At 56.9% G+C, this 21,486-nt stretch overlaps 1 protein-coding gene across 5 annotated transcripts in view; it reads left to right on the forward strand.

Moving 5' to 3' along the window:
* HDLBP (high density lipoprotein binding protein) overlaps positions 1-15,123 on the forward strand; it is a 67,197-nt gene extending 52,074 nt beyond the window's left edge. For 3 of the 5 annotated variants that reach the window (XM_073806998.1, XM_073807000.1, XM_073806999.1), the window contains 12 exons: positions 2,266-2,484; positions 4,622-4,843; positions 4,941-5,159; positions 5,676-5,814; positions 7,519-7,673; positions 8,432-8,536; positions 8,782-8,916; positions 10,025-10,168; positions 11,759-11,944; positions 12,416-12,532; positions 12,630-12,758; positions 12,858-15,123. In XM_073806998.1, the coding sequence (XP_073663099.1) occupies positions 2,266-2,484; positions 4,622-4,843; positions 4,941-5,159; positions 5,676-5,814; positions 7,519-7,673; positions 8,432-8,536; positions 8,782-8,916; positions 10,025-10,168; positions 11,759-11,944; positions 12,416-12,532; positions 12,630-12,758; positions 12,858-12,962 (1,875 nt within the window). In that variant the 3' untranslated portion in view covers positions 12,963-15,123. Of the gene's footprint in view, positions 1-2,265; positions 2,485-4,621; positions 4,844-4,940; positions 5,160-5,675; positions 5,815-7,518; positions 7,674-8,431; positions 8,537-8,781; positions 8,917-9,798; positions 9,911-10,024; positions 10,169-11,758; positions 11,945-12,415; positions 12,533-12,629; positions 12,759-12,857 lie in introns of those variants that run through there. The other 2 variants (XM_033859403.2, XR_012332879.1) reach the window with 2 other exon arrangements.
* Positions 15,124-21,486: the final 6,363 nt, after the last annotated feature.

Below are 21,486 nucleotides of genomic sequence, written 5' to 3' on the forward strand. Positions count from 1 at the left end.
CAGCTTGCTTTTTTATTCAGTCTGACAGTCTCTGCCTTTTAAATAAAAGTGTTTACGTTTTAATCACATTAGTAATTATATATGTTTCTGTGGTATGTATGGCAAGTTTTATTACATACACTTAGTAAGTTAATTAAATTACATTTAATGTGACTATAATTTTTCCATTTTTAAAATTGTGAAGTTTGAAAAACAAAATTCAGCATCCTAACCACTTTTTAATGTCCAGTCCAGTTCAGTGGCACTAAGGCCATTCATACTGTTGTGCAGCCGTCACCACCGCCACCTCCAGAACGGTTTCATCTTCCCAAACGGAGACTCTGTCCCCACCAAATAACAGCTCTTCCTTCCCTCTCCCCAGCCCCTGGCCCCCTCAGTGTGATTATTTTACGTAGAGCACTTGGATTTAAACCTACTGTCTTGCTGTTTGTTTCTCTTTGTCCCATCTACTTTGTTCTCTTTTCTGCCTTCTTTTGGGTTAGATGTTTTTATGATTCCTTTTAACCTCCTTTTTTGGTCTATTGGGTGTACCTCTGTTTTATTTTAGTGGTTGCTTTAGGGTGTTTGGTATATGCATCTTCAACTTCCCACAGCCTGTCTTCAGGTGACTTGATGCTGCTTGAAACTCAGTGTAAGGAACTGAGAACAGTGGGCCTCCAGCCCTGCGCCCGCCACTGTGTTTTGTCGACATACCGTAAACCCTACATGCATCTTAATAAGAAAATACACCCACGTCAACATATCCTCTGCGCTCTAGCTGTTCATCCCTCCCTCCCTCCAAACGGTGACAACTACCAATCTTTTCACTGGCCCCATAGTTTGCCTTTTCCAGAATGTCAAATAGTTGGAATAGCATGTAGCCTTTTCATACTGGCTTCTTTTACTTAGTAGTAAGTAGTAAGATGGATCGTGTCATAAGAGTAACATTTGGTTTTGTAAGAAACACCAGACTGTCTTCCACAGTGGCTGCACCATCTCGCATCCCCACCAGCCCCACATCCTCAGGTTGGTGGCTTTCGTTCAGCACTCGAGGCTTTGCCTCAGTGTCTCTCACTTAACGTGGTTTCCGACGAGACACCTGATGTCATCCTTGCTCCTCTGGCCTGTTTAATGATCATATCACCAGCTTTCAGCAACTTACGATGTGTCCTGGTGTAATTTCATTCGTGTTTCTTTGGAGTTTGAAGCTCTCATCGAGCTTCTTGGATATGTGAGGTTAGAGTTGTCTTCAGATTTGGAAATATTTGGGTCGTTATTTCTCACTGTTTTTTTCTGTCGTCCGGAAACTCAGATTACCTGGTGCTAGGCAGCTTGACCTTGCCCTGCTGTCCACCAGTGCCTTTTTATTTGCTTGGGGAGGAGGAGTGCTTTTTTCCCTCCTTTCAACAGTCTCTTCAAGGTCATTAGTCTTTTGCAATGTCTGATCTGTGATTATACCAAGTATATTTTCCTCTTTTCATATATTGTCTTCACCTCTACAAGTTCAGTTTCAGCCATTTGTTTTTATGCTTGACACATTCAGCTTGCCTTTGGCTTTTTGACCTGTGTAGTCTAGTGATGAAAATACCTGTTTTAGTGTCCTTGGCCCACTGGCTCTAACCTCTGTGTCATTTCTGGGTTGTTTTCCGTTGTTCATTCCTCGTGATGGGTTGTTTTTTCCTACTTCTTTGCATGTCCGGTTTTTTTGTTTGTTTTTTTTAATTGGATGCTAGATATTATGAAGTTTACTTTGGTGGGTGCTGGATATTTTTGCATTTCTATAAATATCTTTGAGCTTCGATAAGTTACTTTAAAACAGTTTGCTCCTTTTCGGACTTGCTTTTTAGATTTGTTGGGTGGGATCACAGCGGTGCTTGGTCCCGGGTCTGTGGCGGTCCTTTCCCTGGCCCGGCTGGTCTCCCTGCACATTCAGCCCGTGAGCTTGCAGTGCTGGGGGCTGCGCTCTCCCTGGGCTGTCAGGGCTGCATGCTTGATGCAGGGGCTTGGCCGGGGGCAGGGACCAGGCTTGGCCTGTTTCCTGTCTCCAGCGTCTTGTCGCTGTGTCACGTGGGAGGTGATCCAGTCCCTGTGCTCCGCCTTGAGTAGAGGCAGGGTCCTTGCTTACGGGGCTCTTGGGAGGGTTGGTCCTCGGGCATCTCGGCCCTGCCTCTGCTGCAGGCGCCTGAGGGAGACATCTTGTGTGACGTCACGGCTTTCCCTCCGCGGCATGTCTGCCCTTTCCCGCCACACAAAAACCTGGCTCGCTCGTGCTGTGTGTCATTTCAGGCCAACATAGCCGAGGTGGAGGTCTCCATCCCTGCCAAGCTGCACAACTCGCTCATCGGCACCAAGGGCCGCCTCATCCGCTCCATCATGGAGGAGTGCGGTGGGGTCCACATCCACTTCCCCGTGGAGGGTTCGGGAAGTGACACCGTGATCATCAGGGGCCCTTCCTCGGACGTGGAGAAGGCCCGGAAACAGCTCCTGCACCTGGCGGAGGAGAAGGTGAGCACCGCCCAGGAGGGTCACTGTGTCTGTCCTCTTGTCACGCTGGGCGCCTCCACACACCCTCTCTGTGTGGCAGGTTAGCAAACACCTGTATATACCTGTATGTCTCTGATTCTTGCCCCCACTGAAGGGCCTTTCCAACTCGGATGCCTACATATTCAGTGTAGAAAATGTGCTGCTAGGCTTGTTATTTGGGGCTTTTTCCCTCAAGTAGGATTTCCATACAGTAAAGTTTAGTGTATAGCTCTGAGTTTCGACAAGCATACGTTCATGTGACCGCCACTCAAATAAAAACCTTTTGACTGTCACCTCCCAAGGTTCTCTGTTGACTCAGTCGCCTTTGCCCTTTTGTTAAAATCCCAGGTGCCGCTCTGTTTGTGGACTTGGCTCCGTTTCAGCAGCACCGCAGTGGACGGCCCGCTTTGTGGGACGTCTCGGGAGGCCATCGGCTTCGTGCTTTTTAAACTGCTGTGTCTCTTCTAGACCCTTCGCCTTTCCATATGCATTTTGGAGCCAGCTTGTCAATTTCTAGAGCGAAATCCTGCTTGGATTTTGATTAGGGTCATGTTGGATCTGAAGATCAAAGCAGGGAGAATTGTTGTCTCGGCAGTTTTGAATCTTCCAGTCCACATCGATTCAATTTTTAAACTCTGATTTTTCGTTGGTGTTTTGTAGTTTTTGGCGTGAAGGTCTTGTTCACGTTCTGTTAGGTTTATGTCTGTTTTGGTTTTAGTTTGTTTTGATTATAAATGGTACTCTTCATACGATTGGCGCTTCCGTCTCCAGTTACTGTTGCATGTAGAAGCGTATTTGACTTTTGCATATTGGCCTTGCTTTATGCATCTGGTCTACAGCTCACTTATCAGTGACGGCACCGTTTTTTGTGGATTCTTGTGAGTTTTACAGGTGAAACACACCATCTGTGAATGTGCAGTTCTTTTTCTTTCTGCCCTGTACCGCCTGTGTGTCTTGCTTATTTACTACGTTGCTTGGACCTCCCGTGCGCTGTTCAGTAGCCGTGGTGAGCGGACAGCCTCGCCTGGCGTGGGCTCGGGGCAGCCCTCGGCCCTTCGCCGTGCGGGACGTGAGCTGTGCTCTGGGTCTTTGGCAGTCGCTCTTTATGCAGCTGAGGAAGTTCCCTTCTGTTCCGAGCGTGCTGAGCGTTTTTTTCAGGAATGGGTGTACTGTAGGATCTGTTGACATGATCACCTGGTTTTTCTTTTTTTAGTGCAGATATTGGACTGATTTGGTGTTTAACCAACTTTGGCGTTTCCGGGGCGAACCCCACCTGTTTCTGATGTCTCATCCTGTATCATGTTGCTGGGCTGGGCTCAGCTAACTCGTTAGCTTTTAGAATGCTGCTATTTGCGAGTGTCTGTCTGAAAAATTGAGGATTCTCAGTGGTGTTTTGCGAAACCGGCACTCAAAGATAACAGACTTAGGCTGTTCACCGTTTAGCTTGGGGGCCGGGTTTCATGACAAGAGAAAGGAGAGTGGTTGCCCGGCATGGGCTTGTCCGCCTGGGGGTGTGTCCCCCTCACATTTCTCCTGGCGCTTCTGCCAGAGGAACCGGCATCTCAGCGAGGTCGCCAGGCCAGGGCCTTTCGTGGTGTCAGATGTGGGCCTTGGTTGGCTTGGCCGTCTCCGAGTTGGAGGTTGCAGCTGGTGGTGCGTAGGTCACCTGGAGCCCTAGGGAGTGAGGACTGGACAGGGCGCCGTCCACTGGCGTCGGGAGCAGTGTGGGTGCCCGGGCTGGGAGAGGCTCCCGGCGTGCCATGGGCTTCCTGTTGTGCGGGTGCAGTCCCCCCAGCCCACGTCCCCTTTGCAGATGGAGATAGAGAGCAGCTCGCAGAAGCTTGGTCATTGCTGGTCAGTGGCAGGCCTGGGGCTCTAGGCTGAGTGCTGTCCCCACCTTGGTGTCTCTGATCGTGGAGGGGAGGAAATGCGAGTACCATGTTGTCCGGGTGTCTGTCCACGTGCTTGCTGAGGTTTGAGTAGCCCCCTTTGGAGGGACGTTGGTGACACTGTGAGGAGAACTCCCCCTCACAGCGCCAACCCCTAGGCCCTCTTCGTCACCTGCTCCAGGGCCCAGGCAGGTGGCTCAGGCCAACAAACGTGGGGTTGGTTTCTGCAGCAAACCAAGAGTTTCACTGTCGACATCCGCGCCAAGCCGGAGTATCACAAGTTCCTCATCGGCAAAGGGGGCGGCAACATCCGCAAGGTGCGTGACAGCACCGGGGCCCGCGTCATCTTCCCGGCGGCTGAGGACAGGGACCAGGACCTGATCACCATCATAGGGAAGGAGGGCGCCGTCAGGGAGGCCCAGAAGGAGCTGGAGGCCCTGATCCGGAGCCTGGTGAGGCCTGGTGGGGGCCGGGCCCTGGCTGGGGGCCCTGGGGTCCCGGCGCGCTCAGCAGGGCGGGTCACACTGCGCCCTTCTCGCAACGCCGCAGGACAACGTGGTTGAAGACTACATGCTGGTGGACCCCAAGCACCACCGTCACTTTGTCATCCGGAGAGGCCAGGTTCTGCGCGAGATCGCTGAGGAGTACGGCGGTGTGATGGTTAGCTTCCCACGCTCCGGCACGCAGAGCGACAAGGTCACCCTCAAGGGGGCCAAGGACTGCGTGGAGGCAGCCAAGAAGCGCATCCAGGAGATCATCGAGGACCTGGTGGGCGCCCGGGAGGCTCGGCAGGGTTCCAGGCCCCGAGGCGGGTGGACGCTCCCTCGGCAGCGCCAGGGGTCTGGTGTTCAGCCTCCTTCCTGATGGTGGGTGGGCATCCCACAAGGACCGGCCTCCCCCTGCTCCTCCCAAGGGGAGAGGTCCCCTGAAAACGTGTGGGGTTTCTGAACCAGCCTTTAGAACCTCACCCTCCTTGTGGACCAGCCCAGCCTCCAAACGTCATCCCTTGAGGGATGGCTCCTAACAGCACCTCCTGCAGTGCGGTGGGGGAGGGGCCCTCCTTTGTCTGCAGAGCAGTGAGATGTTACGTTCTAGTTCTGGGCGGTACGCTTTTTGGGAAGCGCTTCAGAAAGAGGCCTCCCCTTTGGCCCTGCCCTGCACCGCAGGCTGTCCATATGCTGGGAAGCGGCTATAGGGGGACGGAAACGAAAGCGATGGATGTGAATTTGACCCTAAGCAACTAACCTTTGCCGGTTATTTTCTTTTTGCTCTGTCTCCCCACAGGAAGCCCAGGTGACCATAGAATGCGCCATACCCCAGAAATTCCATCGATCGGTCATGGGCCCCAAAGGTTCCAAAATCCAACAGATTACTCGGGACTATAACGTTCAGATTAAATTCCCAGACAGAGAAGAGAACCCAGGTGAGTCCTTGCGGTGAGCCCTGTGCTTGCGAAGCGGAGGGTGTGGGTGTGTGTGTGGGTGTGTGTGTGTGTGTGTGTGTGTGTGTGGTCCCAGCCTAGGGTAGGTGGTGGCGGCTGTTGGCTGTCCTGGTGAAGCTCCTCCCTTCCTGGGGCTCCTGCGCGGGTGCACTGCCAGTACGGTCGGCTGTCCTGGGGGCTTCCAGAGGTTCAGGGTCACTCCCTGGTTTCTCAGAGGTGGGCTGTGTTAGTTGTTCCAGGGTGGTGAGGTGCCCTTCAGATCTCCTAGAGGTTCACAGCTGCTGGTGACCAAGCCAGGGGAGAGCAAAGCACCTGCGGCCTCCTGTGCAGTGGGGAGCCCTGAGTGCAGGCCTGCCGCTTTTTCCGGGCCCTCTGTGTGCCACGTGTGCTGGGCCCCGTCCCGGCAGCACCTCCTCCCCGTTGCCAGCACCCCTCTCATGAGGCAGCCACTGACCGGCCAGAGGGCACCGTCTGAATGGCTGGCTGCCCTTATGGGACGGCCCTTCAGCTCCAGGTGTCCTGCCTGTCACCTGGTTGTGCTTGTGCCCCCGGGGACGGGACAGGGCAGGGCAGGGCGATCGGTGGTCAGGGAGGTGACCTGCGGGATACAGATCTAGCTGGTGTCTCAGACCCAACTTTGTAAATCCCGTGTCCTCCTTGCTTGCCCATCTCCTTCCTGTTGACCCATTGGGTCTGGTGGCAGCCCTGTGGCCTGCAGGGTGCACTCCCATTGCTCTGTCCTCTGTCCTCTACGGAGCTTGTCATGGCTGTTGAAGCTCCTGGTTTCCTGAGAAGGTGGGCTGTTTTGAGTAGAAACGAGTTAAATCGTATTTGTCACATTTATGTTTCACACTTGAACGTTTACTTCCTCATTTTGAAACTTCACATTAAAGAAAGATTACACAGGATGGTGTAAAGATACATCCAGATTCACCCCCCTCCCTTACACACAGGCACGCTTGTTTTTTCTGAGTTATTTAAATGTAATCTTGAGACGCACCCTTTACCTGTAGTGGCTTCTTCGTAAGGATGAGAGCATTCTCTTCTGTCACTCACCAGACTCAGAAGATCCAGTGTTACGTGATACTGCGGCCTAGTTCGTCGTCCACATGCAGGTTCTGCTGATCTTAAAAGTGTCCTGCCGAGCCCACACCTTTCCCCAGCTCAGTCCAGGGTCGTGATTGCTTTAGGCCGTTGTGTCTGTGTGCTCATTCGCTCCTGGGTTCTGTCTCGCTCCACGAATGTCGTGTTGTTTATTTCGGCCACGCCCAGATCCTAGAGGGGCCAGGGGAGCCACGCCGCCGGCTCCCGTGCCCCCCAGTGCTCTGGGATTTGCTGGCTTCCTGGCACAAGAAGCTGGCCCCTCCCCAGCCATCTTCTCCAGCCCCTCCTGGCTGCCTCCACCCAGCACGGGTCACTTGGGTTGTCATGACCATCCGGGCACTGGTCTCCTTCCCTCTCGGGCGCAGTGGGCCCTGCTCCGTGCCCCTCCCGCAGGTCTGTCTCCTCCCCCAGCCAGCCAGCGTCCTCCCGGAGTCAGGCAGGACTCTTCCCTCCCCACCAGCACCCCCCGTAGGCGCTGGACCAGTGTATGGGTCTGGACAGGGACGAGCGTCGTGCGGTGGCCCGTAGGATGGCCTGGGCCTGGGCGCTCAGCAGCTTGAGTTGCCCCTTCCCTGTCCCTAGTGCACAGTGTGGAGCCTGCTGTCCAGGAGAATGGTGACGACGCGGGGGAGGGGAGGGATGGCAAGGAGGCCGAGCCCGGCTCCCCCAGGAGGTGCGACATCATCGTCATCTCCGGCCGGAAGGAGAAGTGTGAGGCCGCCAAGGAAGCCCTCGAGGTGCGTTCAGAACCCCACCACCACTCCCACGTCCCTGGGGGCCCATCAGCAGGCACCGGGGTGGGGGCGGGGAGGGAGAGCGGCTCTAGTCACTTGAGCCCAAGCACCTCGGCTCGCACTGCGGAAGGTCACAGCCCAGGAGCAGGGCTGCAGGCCCGGGCCAAGGACGGGCGCGGAGCTGGCGGGGCTCGGACTCACCGTCCGTGGTGTGCAGCTGCCGGGGCTCACAAGGATGAGTAATTGCTGAGCGCCACCTCAGTGGACAGAACGGGTTCTGTCGTATCACGGGTCAAGTGGGGCAAGCAGCTTGCCGAGGTAAAGGGCACGGTCGGGGCTGCAGTCGGGGATAGTGGAGTCTGTGGTCCCGGGTGGTGTCCCATTGCTCTGACCCACTCTAGGGTCTCAGCGAGGCTGGGATCAGGGCGAGCCTCTTTGTGAGCCCCACTCCCCTCCTCTGTGGGCCCCTGATGCCTCTCCCTGGAGTTGTGCTGCTTTGCTTCTGCAAGGGGCTGCCGCGTTGAGCACAGGCCCGGGTCTGTTTGCTCTGCCAGCATTGACCTGAAGACTGCATTCCACATCCTTTTTCCGTGTCCTCTGTTGAGTCAAAGGTCTAGGCAGCATTCTCAGTCCGAGTGGAATGGCACAGAAGGTTCGATTGTCACAGGCTCGTCCCCTGTGCTCCATGAAGACCTGTTGCTGAGCCCACAGGGTCCCTCTGCTCTTCGCTCTCAGGCCTAACCTCACCCCCTGCCCTGCAGGCGCTGGTTCCCGTCACCATTGAAGTGGAGGTGCCTTTTGACCTTCACCGGTACATCATCGGGCAGAAGGGAAGCGGGATCCGCAAGATGATGGACGAGTTTGAGGTACAGCTGTTGGCGGGTCCTTTCCCTGGAGACCAGGTGTCGGGGGGGTGCCCCCCAGGTCAGGAGGTCAGCCCTCGGAGTGGGGCTTCACGTCCCACCCGCCTTGTCCTGAGCCTGCAGTTCTGTCCCTGGCCAAAGGGACAGGTGGACAGCTGATCACGGCTCCCAGGCTCCCCGCTGGTGGGGACCAGATAGACACGTGTCTGTCCTGCACGTGCATCAGGCCTGTCCCCGTCTCCGCACAGGTGAATATTCACGTCCCGGCACCTGAACTGCAGTCTGACATCATCGCCATCACAGGCCTGGCTGCGAATTTGGACCGGGCCAAGGCTGGGCTGCTGGAGCGGGTGAAGGAGCTGCAGGCAGAGCAAGAAGACCGGGTGAGGGCCGGGCGGGGCTGCGTGGGCCAGGGAGGATCACCCGGGGGGCCCCGACCTCCAGCTCCCGGGCTGCCCCTCAGCCAATGAAGTCAGGTGGCAGCGGGAGAGCCAGTTGACCCACCGTGCAGCGAGCTTTCATCAGAGGCAATGTTGGGGCCGTGGCCCTTTCTTCTTGACGTAACGGTGGCAAAGGTGGGCTTCCACGTTAATTAGCTGTTTCTTAAGTAAATCTGAAGACATTTGCCAACCTTACAGGGAAGGTTCAGCTGGGGAGGCCTGGGAGCCATTGCTAGGAAAGACCCCCTCTCCCCCCAACATGTGACTGTGGTCCCACACGGCTCCCACTGACGCCCTCGGTGCTGTTTCCCTGCTGTTGGGTGGACATGAGAAGCCGCTTTGCCTCTCTGTGGGGCTGGCGTTTGGAGGATTCCACGAGTGATGCACGCAGGGGCGGGTGTTCGGGAAACTTGAAGCACCGTTACATTTTATGTGGGGGTAACGGACTCCTTGCTGAGGGGAACCTTCCTGGCGTCTGGTGATGGGGCAGGGCCTGTGAACCTCACGAGTCTGTGGTCCCTGCTGTCTCAGCCTCGGCACAGGCCATGGGGGCCCTTCTCTGCCCAGGGCTTTGCCTGAGCCTCTGCCTGTGGACATCCCTTAGCGCTTTTGTTCCCTTTTGTGGGTTTTTTGTTGGTTTGGTTTGGTTTTGGGGTGTTTTTTTTTTTGCCTGCTTTCGTACCCCTACCCCAAAAGACCCAGAACTTTTTTATACTTACTCATCAGGTCTCTGTTTCACAAGTTAGGGTAGTAGAGCCCAGGGCTTGCTGTGTGCTGTGCCAGGCCTGTCGGTTACCAGCACGCAGCTTTCCCTCTTTTCTGAAGGATCTGTGCTCGTGGTTGTGGAATGGTCAGGTCCTCGGGTTCTCATTACTAGCTGATGGCGGAAGGGGCGCAGCGGCTAGCGGGAAGGCCGTGTCTCGTTCTTGTTGCAGAGGTGACGACGGATCCCTTCCAGGTTGAGGATGGAAGGGGCGCGTGGGCGCGCGATGCTGAGGGCCGAGGCGGACGTGCCCCCCCTCCCCCTCACTCTCTCTTGTCTCATCCGCAGGCTTTAAGGAGTTTTAAGCTGAGTGTCACTGTAGACCCCAAATATCACCCCAAAATCATTGGGAGGAAGGGGGCAGTGATCACCCAAATCCGCTTGGAGCATGACGTGAACATCCAGTTTCCTGATAAGGATGATGGGAACCAGGTAAGGAGGACCCCACTTGAGTCAGACGCCACGGTGGAGCGCTTCAGGGGCAGAGGGGCTCTCGGTGGTCTTCGTCCTGACCTGGGGACAGTGACCACGCAAACTTAGGGCGTATCCAGAGGGGTGATGAGAGTAGCAGGTCTCTGGGGAGCTGATTGTGGCTTGGGGTCTGGGCCCATGTTGGCCCAGGCCAGCGCACGAGGCTTCTCTGTCATGGGCTTGGAGCACTTTTCCCATGCCCACCTGGCCCTCCACCTGCTGCACTCAGAGGGCGGTGGAAGGCAGCCCCTCCCCCCAGACATGGCCCCCAGGCCGTCGCACACCCCTGCCTGCCCCCTCCCTCGCACTTTCTGCCCCTCAGGCTCAACCTCTGGGAGGTGACCTGGGCCTTCCTGTCCCCCGCCCTGCCTCCTCTCCTCCCAGCCTCTTACTGCTCTGGACTCAGCCCCTGGCATCCTCACTGACCCTGCTGACCCTCCCCGGTGCATCTTGGGCAGTGCCGTTTCTTCACCTCTGTATTTCTAAGCAGTGTTCGTAAAACTACTGTTCTTCTTCATTCGAGACTTTTTAAAATTATCTTGATCTTGAGAATTTAGTTCAAACTCTTCGCCTTCACTACGTTTTATTTCCCCCAACTTTTCCACGTAATCATCAGTTTTTAGTCACTGTTCATAGTGTTGAGATTACTTTGGTTAGCATTCCATGAGCCAGGTGGGGCTGAGTGGTCCTGGGTCGCATTCGTGGCTTTTTCCTGTGAGGCTTATGCTGCGTTTGCAGTCTGTTCTGTGCTGTTGTGTACTTGGCGGACGATGGGACCGCCGGCTGGTGGGAGTCTGGGCTCTGCTGGGCTGGGTTCTGGGTGGAGCCCGCCGCCCACCGTCTGCATTTGCTTCTTCGGGACCGGAGGCACCTGGCCACAGCCCTGGTGTGTCCTGGCGTTTCTCTTGTCTCTCTCCTGGCGTGGGTCACCGAGTTCCTGCTCTTCTGTTTTGTGTCCAGGTGTTCGTTTGTGTCCTGTGGTCCTTCTGCGTCGTGTTGTGTTCTTCGGTGTGGGCGTAGTGCTCTTCCCTGTCCTGAGGAGCATGGCTTTAGGTTGTCGCTTCTAGTTTCCTTCTCTCTGCCTTGAGTTACCCATTTGCTCTGCTCATCTTTACGGCCCTGGCGTCTCACCTGCTGGTTTGAGGGGCAGGGGTGCCGGCCACGGTTGTCTGCACCTTGTCTCCAGGTCGGTGTGTCTGTCCAGCGGAGACGCCTCCAATGGAGGCCACCCACCCCCGTGCCCTCAGCTGCCAGCGTCCCCTCGGCTTTGGGGCCCGGTGCCCTTCCTCCTGCTCGTCCGCGACTGTCTTTCTGGTGGAGTGTGTGCGGGGGGCGGGAGAACACAGGTACTGGTAACCTGCTGTTTTAGGCGCTCTCCCTTCTGAGCTGGTTGGGTTTCCCCTCACCCTTAAGGTGAGGCCTTCCTCACCCAGGCCCGCTGAGCGCCTACCCCTCTTCTCACCTCCCCACAGAGCTGCGCCCCGCTGGGTCGGTGCTCGCAGTCAGGCATCCCTGGGTGCCCCCTCTTCTGACTGGATTCTCCTTTCTCAGCCCCAGGACCAAATTACCATCACAGGGTACGAGAAGAATACAGAAGCTGCCCGGGATGCCATATTGAAAATTGTGGGTGAACTTGAACAGATGGTTTCTGAGGACGTCCCGCTAGACCACCGTGTTCACGCCCGCATCATCGGTGCCCGTGGCAAAGCCATCCGCAAAATCATGGATGAATTCAAGGTGAGTCCCCGACCTGATCGTGAAGGGCGTTGAGCCCGAAAAGCACAGCAGGGGGGAGCGGCTGGGTGCTCCGTGCACCATCGAGCCACTTATTTCCCCACGAGCCGGTTGAGGGGGCAGCGGGGACCACCTGGGGCTTCACCTCTTCCTGCCTGGGTCGCTGACCACACTCGGGAACCGGATCGGGAGACTTCCGAGGCTCAGGTCTCTGTCCCTCAGGTAGAGGTCGCGTGGGGTCACAGCTGTGTGTAGTTGACCCTGTCGGCAGCGCCCTGCATGGCCTGCGGAAGGCGGCAGCCCTGTGGTGGCCGATGGCTCTGCATCTGTGAGGGCACATGCGGCTCTGAACACCAGCTGCCCCGCAGGGCCCCGGTCCTCCCGAGGGGGGATCTTCACTAGAAACAGACCGTTCCCAGCCGCACACGACGGGGCCCTCAGAGCCGTCTTAGCTGCTGTGTGTGCTCCTTCCAGGTGGACATTCGCTTCCCACAGAGCGGGGCCCCAGACCCCAACTGCGTGACCGTGACAGGGCTCCCGGAGAACGTGGAGGAGGCCATCGACCACATCCTCAACCTGGAGGAGGAATACGTGAGTCCGGGCTGGGCGGCAGGCACCTGGGGCCGGGTGCAGGGGTGCCCGTCGGGCATCGCTGCTGCAAACTGACACCCCCCCCCTGCACCCACAGCTGGCCGACGTGGTGGACAGCGAGGCGCTGCAGCTGTACGTGAAGCCCGCCCCCCACGAGGAGTCTAAGGCGCCGTCCAGGGGCTTTGTGGTGCGTGACGCGCCCTGGACCGCCAGCAGCAGCGAGAAGGTGAGGCTCAGCCGTCCAGCCCCTGCGCGTGCGCCTCGGCGGCCGTTCCAGAAGCTGCTAGGGGGCGGGGGCGGGGGCGGCCTCGTCACTGAAGCCCAGCCCTCTCTCCCCCCACAGGCTCCCGATATGAGCAGCTCCGAGGAGTTTCCCAGCTTTGGGGCTCAGGTGGCCCCCAAGACCCTCCCATGGGGCCCCAAACGATAATGATCAAAGAGCAGAACCCTCTCCAGCCTGCTGACCTGAACCCACCACATGATGGTTTGTCTCAATCTGACCCAGCGGCTGGACCCTCCGTAAATTGTCGATGCTCCCCTTCCCCGAGGTCTCACAGCGAAGCCGGCACCCCGCGCTGTGTGTGGCCCGGTCCCGGGCCTGGTGGCACCCAGCGTAGCGCGGGGCCTGCTCCCAGCCTTCGCTCTGGGCGGCTCTCCACTCTTGTGAACACTAAGGAGGTCACAGGACGGTGTCACCCAGCACGTCAGCGAGGCTCTGGCCTCCGCCAGGAGAGCACCGCAGGTGCAGCCGAGTCTACTTCCTGTGTCATGACCTCAGGAAATAAATTTCCTTGACTTTATAAAAGCCAAAACGTTTGCCCTCTTCCTTTCCCACCCCCCTCTCTCTCTCATGCCTGCCTGCCATCCAGATGCTCCTCCCTGTAGAATGTGCTCCGCCTTCTTCCAGCTGCCAAAAAGCCCAGTTACCCAGACCAGGGCAGGGCAGGTCGGGAGGCCCGGTGTGCACACTGGGCGCCCGCAGACCCAAAGGAGAGCCATGGTGGAGCCAGAGGGATCAGGGAGGCAGGAGGGAAACGCGGTTCTTGGGGGGCCCTGGCTTGCCCTGTCCCGTCGGGGTCTCTGCCCCGGACCGCACAGGCGCAGGCCCCGCGTCTGGTGAGCCTGGTGAGTGCGGGGCCTGAGGAACGCCAGGTGGAGAGGAGGGGGCTGGCCGGGGAGGTGGAGACCACCCACTCCTGCTGGGCGGAGGCCCCACCCTTTGCACGCTGGCTGACTTGGTTTTACACCACCTTCCGCTCCCTCGCACCCACCCCTTCCCAGATGCCCCCTGTTGAGTTAGTTGCCTCTTTCTACCTCAGAGCTGGTATGGGGTGTCCCGAGCTTCAGGGTGTGTTTGCTGCGGCCTTGGGGGCTGGAAGCCGAGTGCCCGGCTCAAGACTGTGCTGTCCCTCACCCACTGGGTCGGTGGCCAGTGGGCCCGTCCAACGGGGAGCACACGGGCCACCCCCCCAGGTGGCCGCTGATGCATGCTCGAAGGGCAGGCCTCTTGGCCCTGGGGTAGAGAGAGGCTGCCGCTCGGCCGGGACCAGAGGCCCCGGTGCTGCTGGCGGCCTCTTTGTCAGGTGTGTGGTAGGTCAGTCCCGCGGTTGGACCCCAGGCCTTGGCGGGTCAGGGTGCCCCGGCCCCAGCCGGCTTGGTCAAGGTCCACCCTGAAGAGGGAAAGGTGGGGCCCCATGTCCACGGAGGCGACGGGCCACTCTGAGTTGTCTTGCCAGATGCTGGGCCTCGTAGAGGAGCTGCCCTGTGCCCTGGGGACAGTCGTCTCTGCTCTGACCACCTTCTCCCCACTCCCAGAGTTTTTCTCTCAATTTATTAACTGGAGCTCGGACCCCTTCTGACTCTTCAGTTCCTGAGTAGACCCCGAGTCTAACTGCGGTCGCCTCTGCAAGTCCCCACTAGCTCCGGCGGCCTTAAGTGTGCCCATTCAGAGGCGTGGCCACCTGGGAGAGGAAAGGAGGGGCGTTTGCTCCTGCTGGGTGGGCTGCGTGACCCCGAAGGAGGTGGGGTTGATTGCAACAGGGAGACAGGAGGAAAGGCCCCCCCCGCCTCTGGGAGCCTCGCAGGGGAAGGACCATCCCCTCTTCTCCTTCGGCATGAGTTTCAGAGCCTTTCCCACTGGCCCCCCGGGAGTCTGCCCACACCTCCCCCTCCCTCTGTCTTTCCTACAGCATCCAGCCCTGTCCTCCCCAGAGTTAAATTTTTAATTCTCACAACAGATTTTTGCACACGTGCATTTACTGCTAAACGTCATAGATGCAAACTCCCCTTTCCTAAACTGTGTTTGGGGTCTCGCTCGCTCTGTTTTTGGTTGTTGTTAAAGGGGATGAGATGACTGTGCCCAGGCCTGTCCCCTGCGGCCTCCGATGCTGCGGGGAGAGCCTGGCGGGAATGGGCGCGTGTGTCCGTCTCCTCCTTGTTGAACGTCTTCCATATCATATGTGTCCATGGCTACCATCCATCCCTTGGCCTTAACTTTAAAATTTGGAGATTATATGCAAACATGTGTAAAGGCTCATGAATATGGATGACACTGGAATTTTATAAATTCTAAAATAAAACCCGAAACCAGATACAGTGTGCTGGGACTCATTTTATCACGTCCCGCGTGTGCTCATTCTTTTTTTTTTAAATAGTGGAATTTTTTTTTTAATTTATTTTATTTTTGGCTGCGTTGGGTCTTCGTTGCTGCACGCAGGCTTTCTCTAGTCGCGACGAGCGGGGGCTGCTCTTTGTTGTGGTGCATGGGCTTCTCATTGCGGTGGCTTCTCTTGTAGCAGAGCACGGGCTCTAGGCACGTGGACTTCAGTGGTTGTGGCTCGAGGGCTCTAGGTGCGTGGGCTTCAGTAGTTGTGGCACACGGGCTCAGTAAGTGTGGCACCCGGGCTTAGTTGCGCCGCGGCATGTGGGATCTTCCCAGACCAGGGCTCGAACCTGTGTCCCCTGCATTGGCAGGTGGATTCTTAACCACCATGCCACCAGGGAAGCCCTTGTGCTCAGTCTTGTGAAACCAGGGGTGTCCTCAGCATGCTCTTGAGTGGTAACTGGACACCCACAGGTATTTGGTGTAGTTCTCCCAGCTGGCATAGGGTTCTCAGCCCTGTGTTAACTGTTCCCGCAAGAGCCACAGCGCTGGGAGGCGTCATTGTTGGGGGTGGACAGTGACCCGGCACTTCCCACTCCTAAACATGCACCCTGCGGGGGCACCAGCAGGCACCAGGAGGTGTGGACGAAGTTTGAAGGCAGCGCTGTCCCCAGCAGCTGGGCAGAACGGCTCAGTGGCCGTCTTCATTCAGGGAGCTGACACAGCAGCCGGGGTGGGCTAGTCATGCACAACGCTGCAGGGAAGGCTCGTGGTTGTGCGACCCGTGGAAAAGGTCGCACCTGTGGGTTCCATCGTTCCGTCCCTCCAACGGAGGCCATGTTGGTGGCTACTCTAGGTGGGAGGAGGAGGGTGGTGTGGGAAGGTCCTTGTCAGGACCGCGTCCTGGTGACCAGGGCTGTGTCTTCGTTCAAAAGCTGGTTACACTGGTGTGTTCACTTCATGAAAACCCGAGGTGTGACCTAGCATTTCTTATGTTTCCATAAATTTACTTTAAAATTTAACAACAACAACAAAGCAACCATCTGCAAGAAAATACTTGTGGATTTGGTGACAAGGGCATGGTGCGTGCAGCCCCACCACCCACAAGCGGAAGGACGGCTCATTTTTTGAACAGTGGGTAAGCAAATGGCAGGTTCCAAAAAATTGTCAGTGGCCACACCACAGCCTCAGCCCCACTGGTCAAGAAATGCTCAGTGCTGCCCGAGGCCCAGAGCCGTGGGTTTTTAAATAAAGGTGTCAACCGGCAGTTCTGGGGAAAAGCTGGGCGGTGGTGCGGTGCATCAAAGCGCTTTAAAAACCACGTGTCCTTTTTGACACTGCTGTGCACTTCGAGGAGCGTCCCCTAAGGAAATCGAAGATGGGCAGTGTCTCCGGGCATTTATGCCGTGTGATTTCTAACCGCAGAGCAAGAGAACGGTAAGCAGATGGCGAAGTTGGGAGGTGCTGTGTGATCCGAGCTAGGAGAAGGTAAACACAGAGAGAGGTTGTGAAGCCAGTCAGTGGACAAAGTCGAACTGCAGGTAACGTTAAGATCCCAGCTCTGAAGAGGACCATGTGCACCCAGACAGGCAGAACTTCTTGAAGGAGATGCACCGAGCATCGCAGGAGTGTCCTTTCCTCGAGGCATTCACTGGTCAGGGGATAAAGTTCAGTCTCCTTCCAAACCTTCCCCATCTGGGCGCTCGCTGCCCGGAGAGAAGGGGTGCCCACTCCTCAGAGCGCACCGTCTGGGGGAGTCAAGTGGTACCACAGGAGGAGAGGAAAGGGCGGCTCAGAGGCTGTGGACAGGCTGGAAGGGAAAGGGGCTCGAGATGAGAAGACAGACCTGCAGGCCTTGTGGGGACGGGGCGGGGGCGGTGGGCAGACTCCCAGCAGGTTTCGCAAGACGCTGCGTGGACAGGGTGGGAAGGGGCGGGGCTGGTCTGGAGAGGGGACACCGCCATCTGAGGGAGAGCACGTGCAGGGAGCACGGGAGAGAAGACAGAGGACAGGAGATGAGCCTCACCGAAGGGCTGAGGGGGATGGAAGTGTGAATGGAGCAGCCCGTGGTAGAAGCCACCTCCTATGCCTGCCAGGCGATGGGGAAGGGGCAGGGGCTGGAAGGACCGGAGCCGTCCTGCCCCAGGGGAGTGAGGAGACAGCACTGGTCCGTGGGGCTGGGCAGGAGCTGCCTGATACCCCCGGACACAGCATGCCCAGCGCTCCAGGTACCACGCTGCAGTTGGCCGGCCGTGGGCGCCACAGCAGGCCTGAGGGGCCAGGAGACAGGCTGTGGCCTCTGAGGGTGGTGAGCCTTTGACAGCTCCGCATCTCCCCGCCGCCCTCCAGGTGGGGCTGCTCTCAGGGCGACCCCTTTGCCTCTGGCTCCTGGCAGCCTAGGCTTGTGGGCCCAGATTCATCTCTGAGCCCGAGGGCTGGTCCTTCCACCCCGTTTGTTCCACCAAGAACCTGTTTTCAGGAAAGGACAGAGAAGGGGGAACAGGACAGCGGCAGAGCACCGGGGGCTGGGGCGCTCACCTCGTCCTCGGCTAGCGCCTGCTTGGCCAGGTAGTACTCCCGCTTCACCTTGATCTCCACAGATCCGGGGATGTCATGCGCCAAGAGGTCAAGGACCCGGCCGATGGAGAACACCACGTGCTGCGGGCAAAACAAGTGCCCAGGGTGGCCTTCGTGGGGCACCTGCTCCTCAGGTGTGGGTTGAGCGGACGGCAAGCATCAGTGCAGAAAAGGAAACTCCCGGAAGAGGCAGAGGCCACAGCGACAGAGACCACCCCCCGGCTTCCGTGGGACACTCCGCAGTGCCCAGGGCATTCTGACGTCCACACAACTGGAGACAGAGGCCAGGCAGGGAAGGGATGCAGAGGACTGTGATCTGAACAAGGTGACACAGCAGTGAGCGCCCTTGGTCACGCCAACCCCTGCATACCTTGTGCTGGGATTAGGCAAAGTACTGGGGGTGGGGAGCGGGGCCCACCATGCTGGTGCCTCACACACGATGATGACGGCCAGGTGGATAGCCAGAAGATTCCAGTAGGTCCGGGCATGATGTCCATCATCCCCCCGAAAGCCCGATACCTGCAGGAGACATGGGGCTCAGTGGGGAGCCGGGCTGAGGGTGCCAAACACACTTCTCAGCTCCTCCTCCTCACCGGCTGGGCTTACCAGCGAGGGTACTGGGAGCAGGGAATGTCCCCACACAGGCTGCCCGGCCAGCTCCTTTGCTATCCTAAGCACGACACTGGGCTTTGCTGGCTAGTTCAGATTGAATGGTCATCTTGCTGTCCTTTCATGTCCTCCGTATTTCTGTGTTGTGGTAACAGCATTACCAGGGCCAACTTTGTCGGAAAAGAAAAAAGCCAAAAATCTTGAAAATAAAAATTCCCCAAAGAATGGGCTATACTTTAAGTGGCTAAACGAGACACGACAGAAGGGACACATCGTGGGAGCTGGAAGACAATTACGCAGTGCTGAGGCCCAGAAAGACAGACAAATAGGAGAGAGTGCTCAAGACACATGGGGGAATGGAGATGCTCCAACAGCAGAGAAGGTCAGGGAGTGTGGAGAATCACTGCCTGAAGGAATAGAATGCGGCTGTTCCAGAACTAAAGAAAGGCATCACTCTAGATCGGTAGCACCTGCTGAGTCTCGGTCAGAAACTTAAATAAGCCCTTCCGTGACAGGCCTGTTAGTGACACAAATGAAGGAAAAGGAAAAAGTCTTAAACGCAACGAATGCTTCTAACAAGAAAAGCCAGTGCACGAAAGAGAAATATTTAGAAAGAGCTGAGGGAAAATAATGCTTAACCTAGATTTTTATACCTGCCATTTGAAGGACAAAATGAACATACTTAAGAGTTCACCAGCGACACCGTTCCTAAAAGTGCCTATTAAAGGATAAACTTCAGGGAGAAGAAAAATGAACTCAGAGGAAAGACAATGCATAAGAAAACACTGTAGCCACAGAAGTTAATGAAATACACCAGAGTTGTGATTAACAAGTGACTAAAAGTGTTTTGTCTTCTTCTAGTAGTAAAATTAAAATCTGAACAACAAAGCTTAGAAGCCTGACCTAATGGGTATATGTAGAACCTTGCTCCAAAATTAATAAAGATTCTGTTTAGGTTCACTTGAAACGTATGCAAAAATCCATTGTGACCAGCAGATCCTAAAGGGAGACTCAACAAATGGTGAGGTTTACATCAGGTCAACTCTTCAGGCTCTCTGACCTCCGTGCAGTTAAACCACAAACGATTTTTTAAAAGTAGCAAAAACAAAACTCTGTGTGTTTGGGAAATTACTTTCCTAAGTGATTCATGGATAAATAGGTAAATCACAATTGAAGTGATGAAATATTTAGAAGTGAAGGATAGAAGTATTATCAACACTAGTGGAATGAAGCTTTTAAAAAGTTTGTTCAGGGGCTTCCCTGGTGGTGCAGTGGTTAAGAATCTGCCTGCCAATGCAGGGGAGACGGGTTCGAGCCCTGGTCCGGGAAGATCCCACATGCCATGGAGCAACTAAGCCCATGCGCCACAACTACTGAGCCTGTGCTCTGGAGCCCGCGAGCCACAACTACTGAAGCCCGCACGCCTACAGCCCGTGCTCCGCAACAAGAGAAGCCACTGCAGTGAGAAGCCCGTGCACTGCAACGAGGAGTAGCCCCTGCTCGCCGCAACTAGAGAAAGCCCACGCACAGCAACAAAGACCCAAAGCAGCCAAAAATAAATTTATAAAAAGTATGTTCAAATAAATTTATAGACACAATTTGTTTATTAAAACCCAAGAAGTCTGAAACGAGTTAAGGTTTCAACTCAGAAAATTGATTTTCAAGAGGAAATACATGTACTATATCTGGAAAGAAAATGGGGCCATAACTACAAAATGAGGTCTTAAGAGAATATAAGTTCATGTCGTTACATTCTAAAGCTTAACTGAAACAGTTTTCCGTAAAAACAAATACTAAATACCAAAATTGACTCAAGAAGAACTAGAAAAAGAAAAGAAGCTTGTATCCATGGAAGGAATGGGGTTGGTGATCAAGATCCCTCCCGCAGGGCAGCAACCGGACCGGCGGGGCTCCGGAGGCGGGAAGGAGGCGGGAAGCCAGGGGCGCGAGGCCCTCCCAGCCTGGCCCCTCGGGGTGGGAGCCCCGCCCAGCCCCGCCCAGCCCCGCCCAGCCCCGCCCCGCCTCACCTGCACGTGCGGTTGTGCGCGGCGGCTAAAGCGGGCGGGGCGCGCGCCAGCGTGAAGTTGACGAAGCCGCGCAGGTTGCGGGCGCGGCTCCACTGGTAGTAGGCGCGCGGCGGGAAGTCGGACGAGAAGGCCAGTAGGAAGGCCCGGGCGACCGGCGGGGCCGCGAGCCCCGCCCCGCCCCGCCCGGCCCCGCTCTCCCCGGCGGACACCCCGGGCAGGCCCGCGCGCTCACGTTGCTGATGACCGCCGGGCGGGTGATGCCCGCCAGGTTGGGGAAGCAGATGCCGATGCCTTGCGCGCGCTCGGCCAGGGGGCGCCGGCGCTCGCGGACGAACTTGCGCGCGTGCAGGCGGATCTCCACCCGGTTGTTGAGCAGGGCGAAGAGCGGCGCGAGGAGGCAGGCGGCCACGAAGACGGTGATGAAGCCGGACTGCAGCACTGCGGGGGTCGGTGGTCGCCGCCAGGCCCTCCGGTAGCCACGGCCCGCGAACCCTGACCCCTGCCCGCCCGGTTGCAGCTGGTGGTAAGGGCCACGCGTGCCTGCGACCGATGGCCGACACCGCCCACCGTAAACCCTTCACTTGCGCCTTTCAGGGGAAGCCCCTGACTGTGCACAGCAGCCCCGGCCTCTGGCCTTTCCTGCTCCTCCTGATGGTACTCATCCCGCAGGCTCGGCTGCAGGGCTCCTTCTTTCAGGAAGCCTCCCCGGACTGCTGTCACAGAGTTGGATACGTTTCTGGCTGGTCATGGGCCACCCCATCTCCCTGAGGTCAGGGACTCTTAACAGTCCTCCCCACTGCTTGGCTCACCCTGGCAGGAGTGGCAGTAGAATCTGCCTCTGATTCTAGGGCTGATTCTAGGAAGGGGCTCCTTGAAAGGGGTTCCTGGCTCTTAGGTATAATTCCTAAGGAGAGCATGGGGTCCCATTGCCTTTTGTCCAGTGGAGCAGAGACACAAGGTCAGCCGGCTCACATTATCATGAAAAACCATGTTTCTCCCTTGTGAGCCTTCTGCTCCCTTTTACCCACAGAACGATGCCACTACTGCCACCCCTTTTGCTTTGGCTGCCGGGGAGCTCAGAGCTGCCGGGGAGCTCACAGCAATGTGTTGGCTCAGATGCAGCACTTCAGATTGTGCCA

Source organism: Tursiops truncatus, chromosome 7, assembly GCF_011762595.2.
Source record: "Tursiops truncatus isolate mTurTru1 chromosome 7, mTurTru1.mat.Y, whole genome shotgun sequence".
NCBI classification, from domain to species: domain Eukaryota; kingdom Metazoa; phylum Chordata; class Mammalia; order Artiodactyla; family Delphinidae; genus Tursiops; species Tursiops truncatus.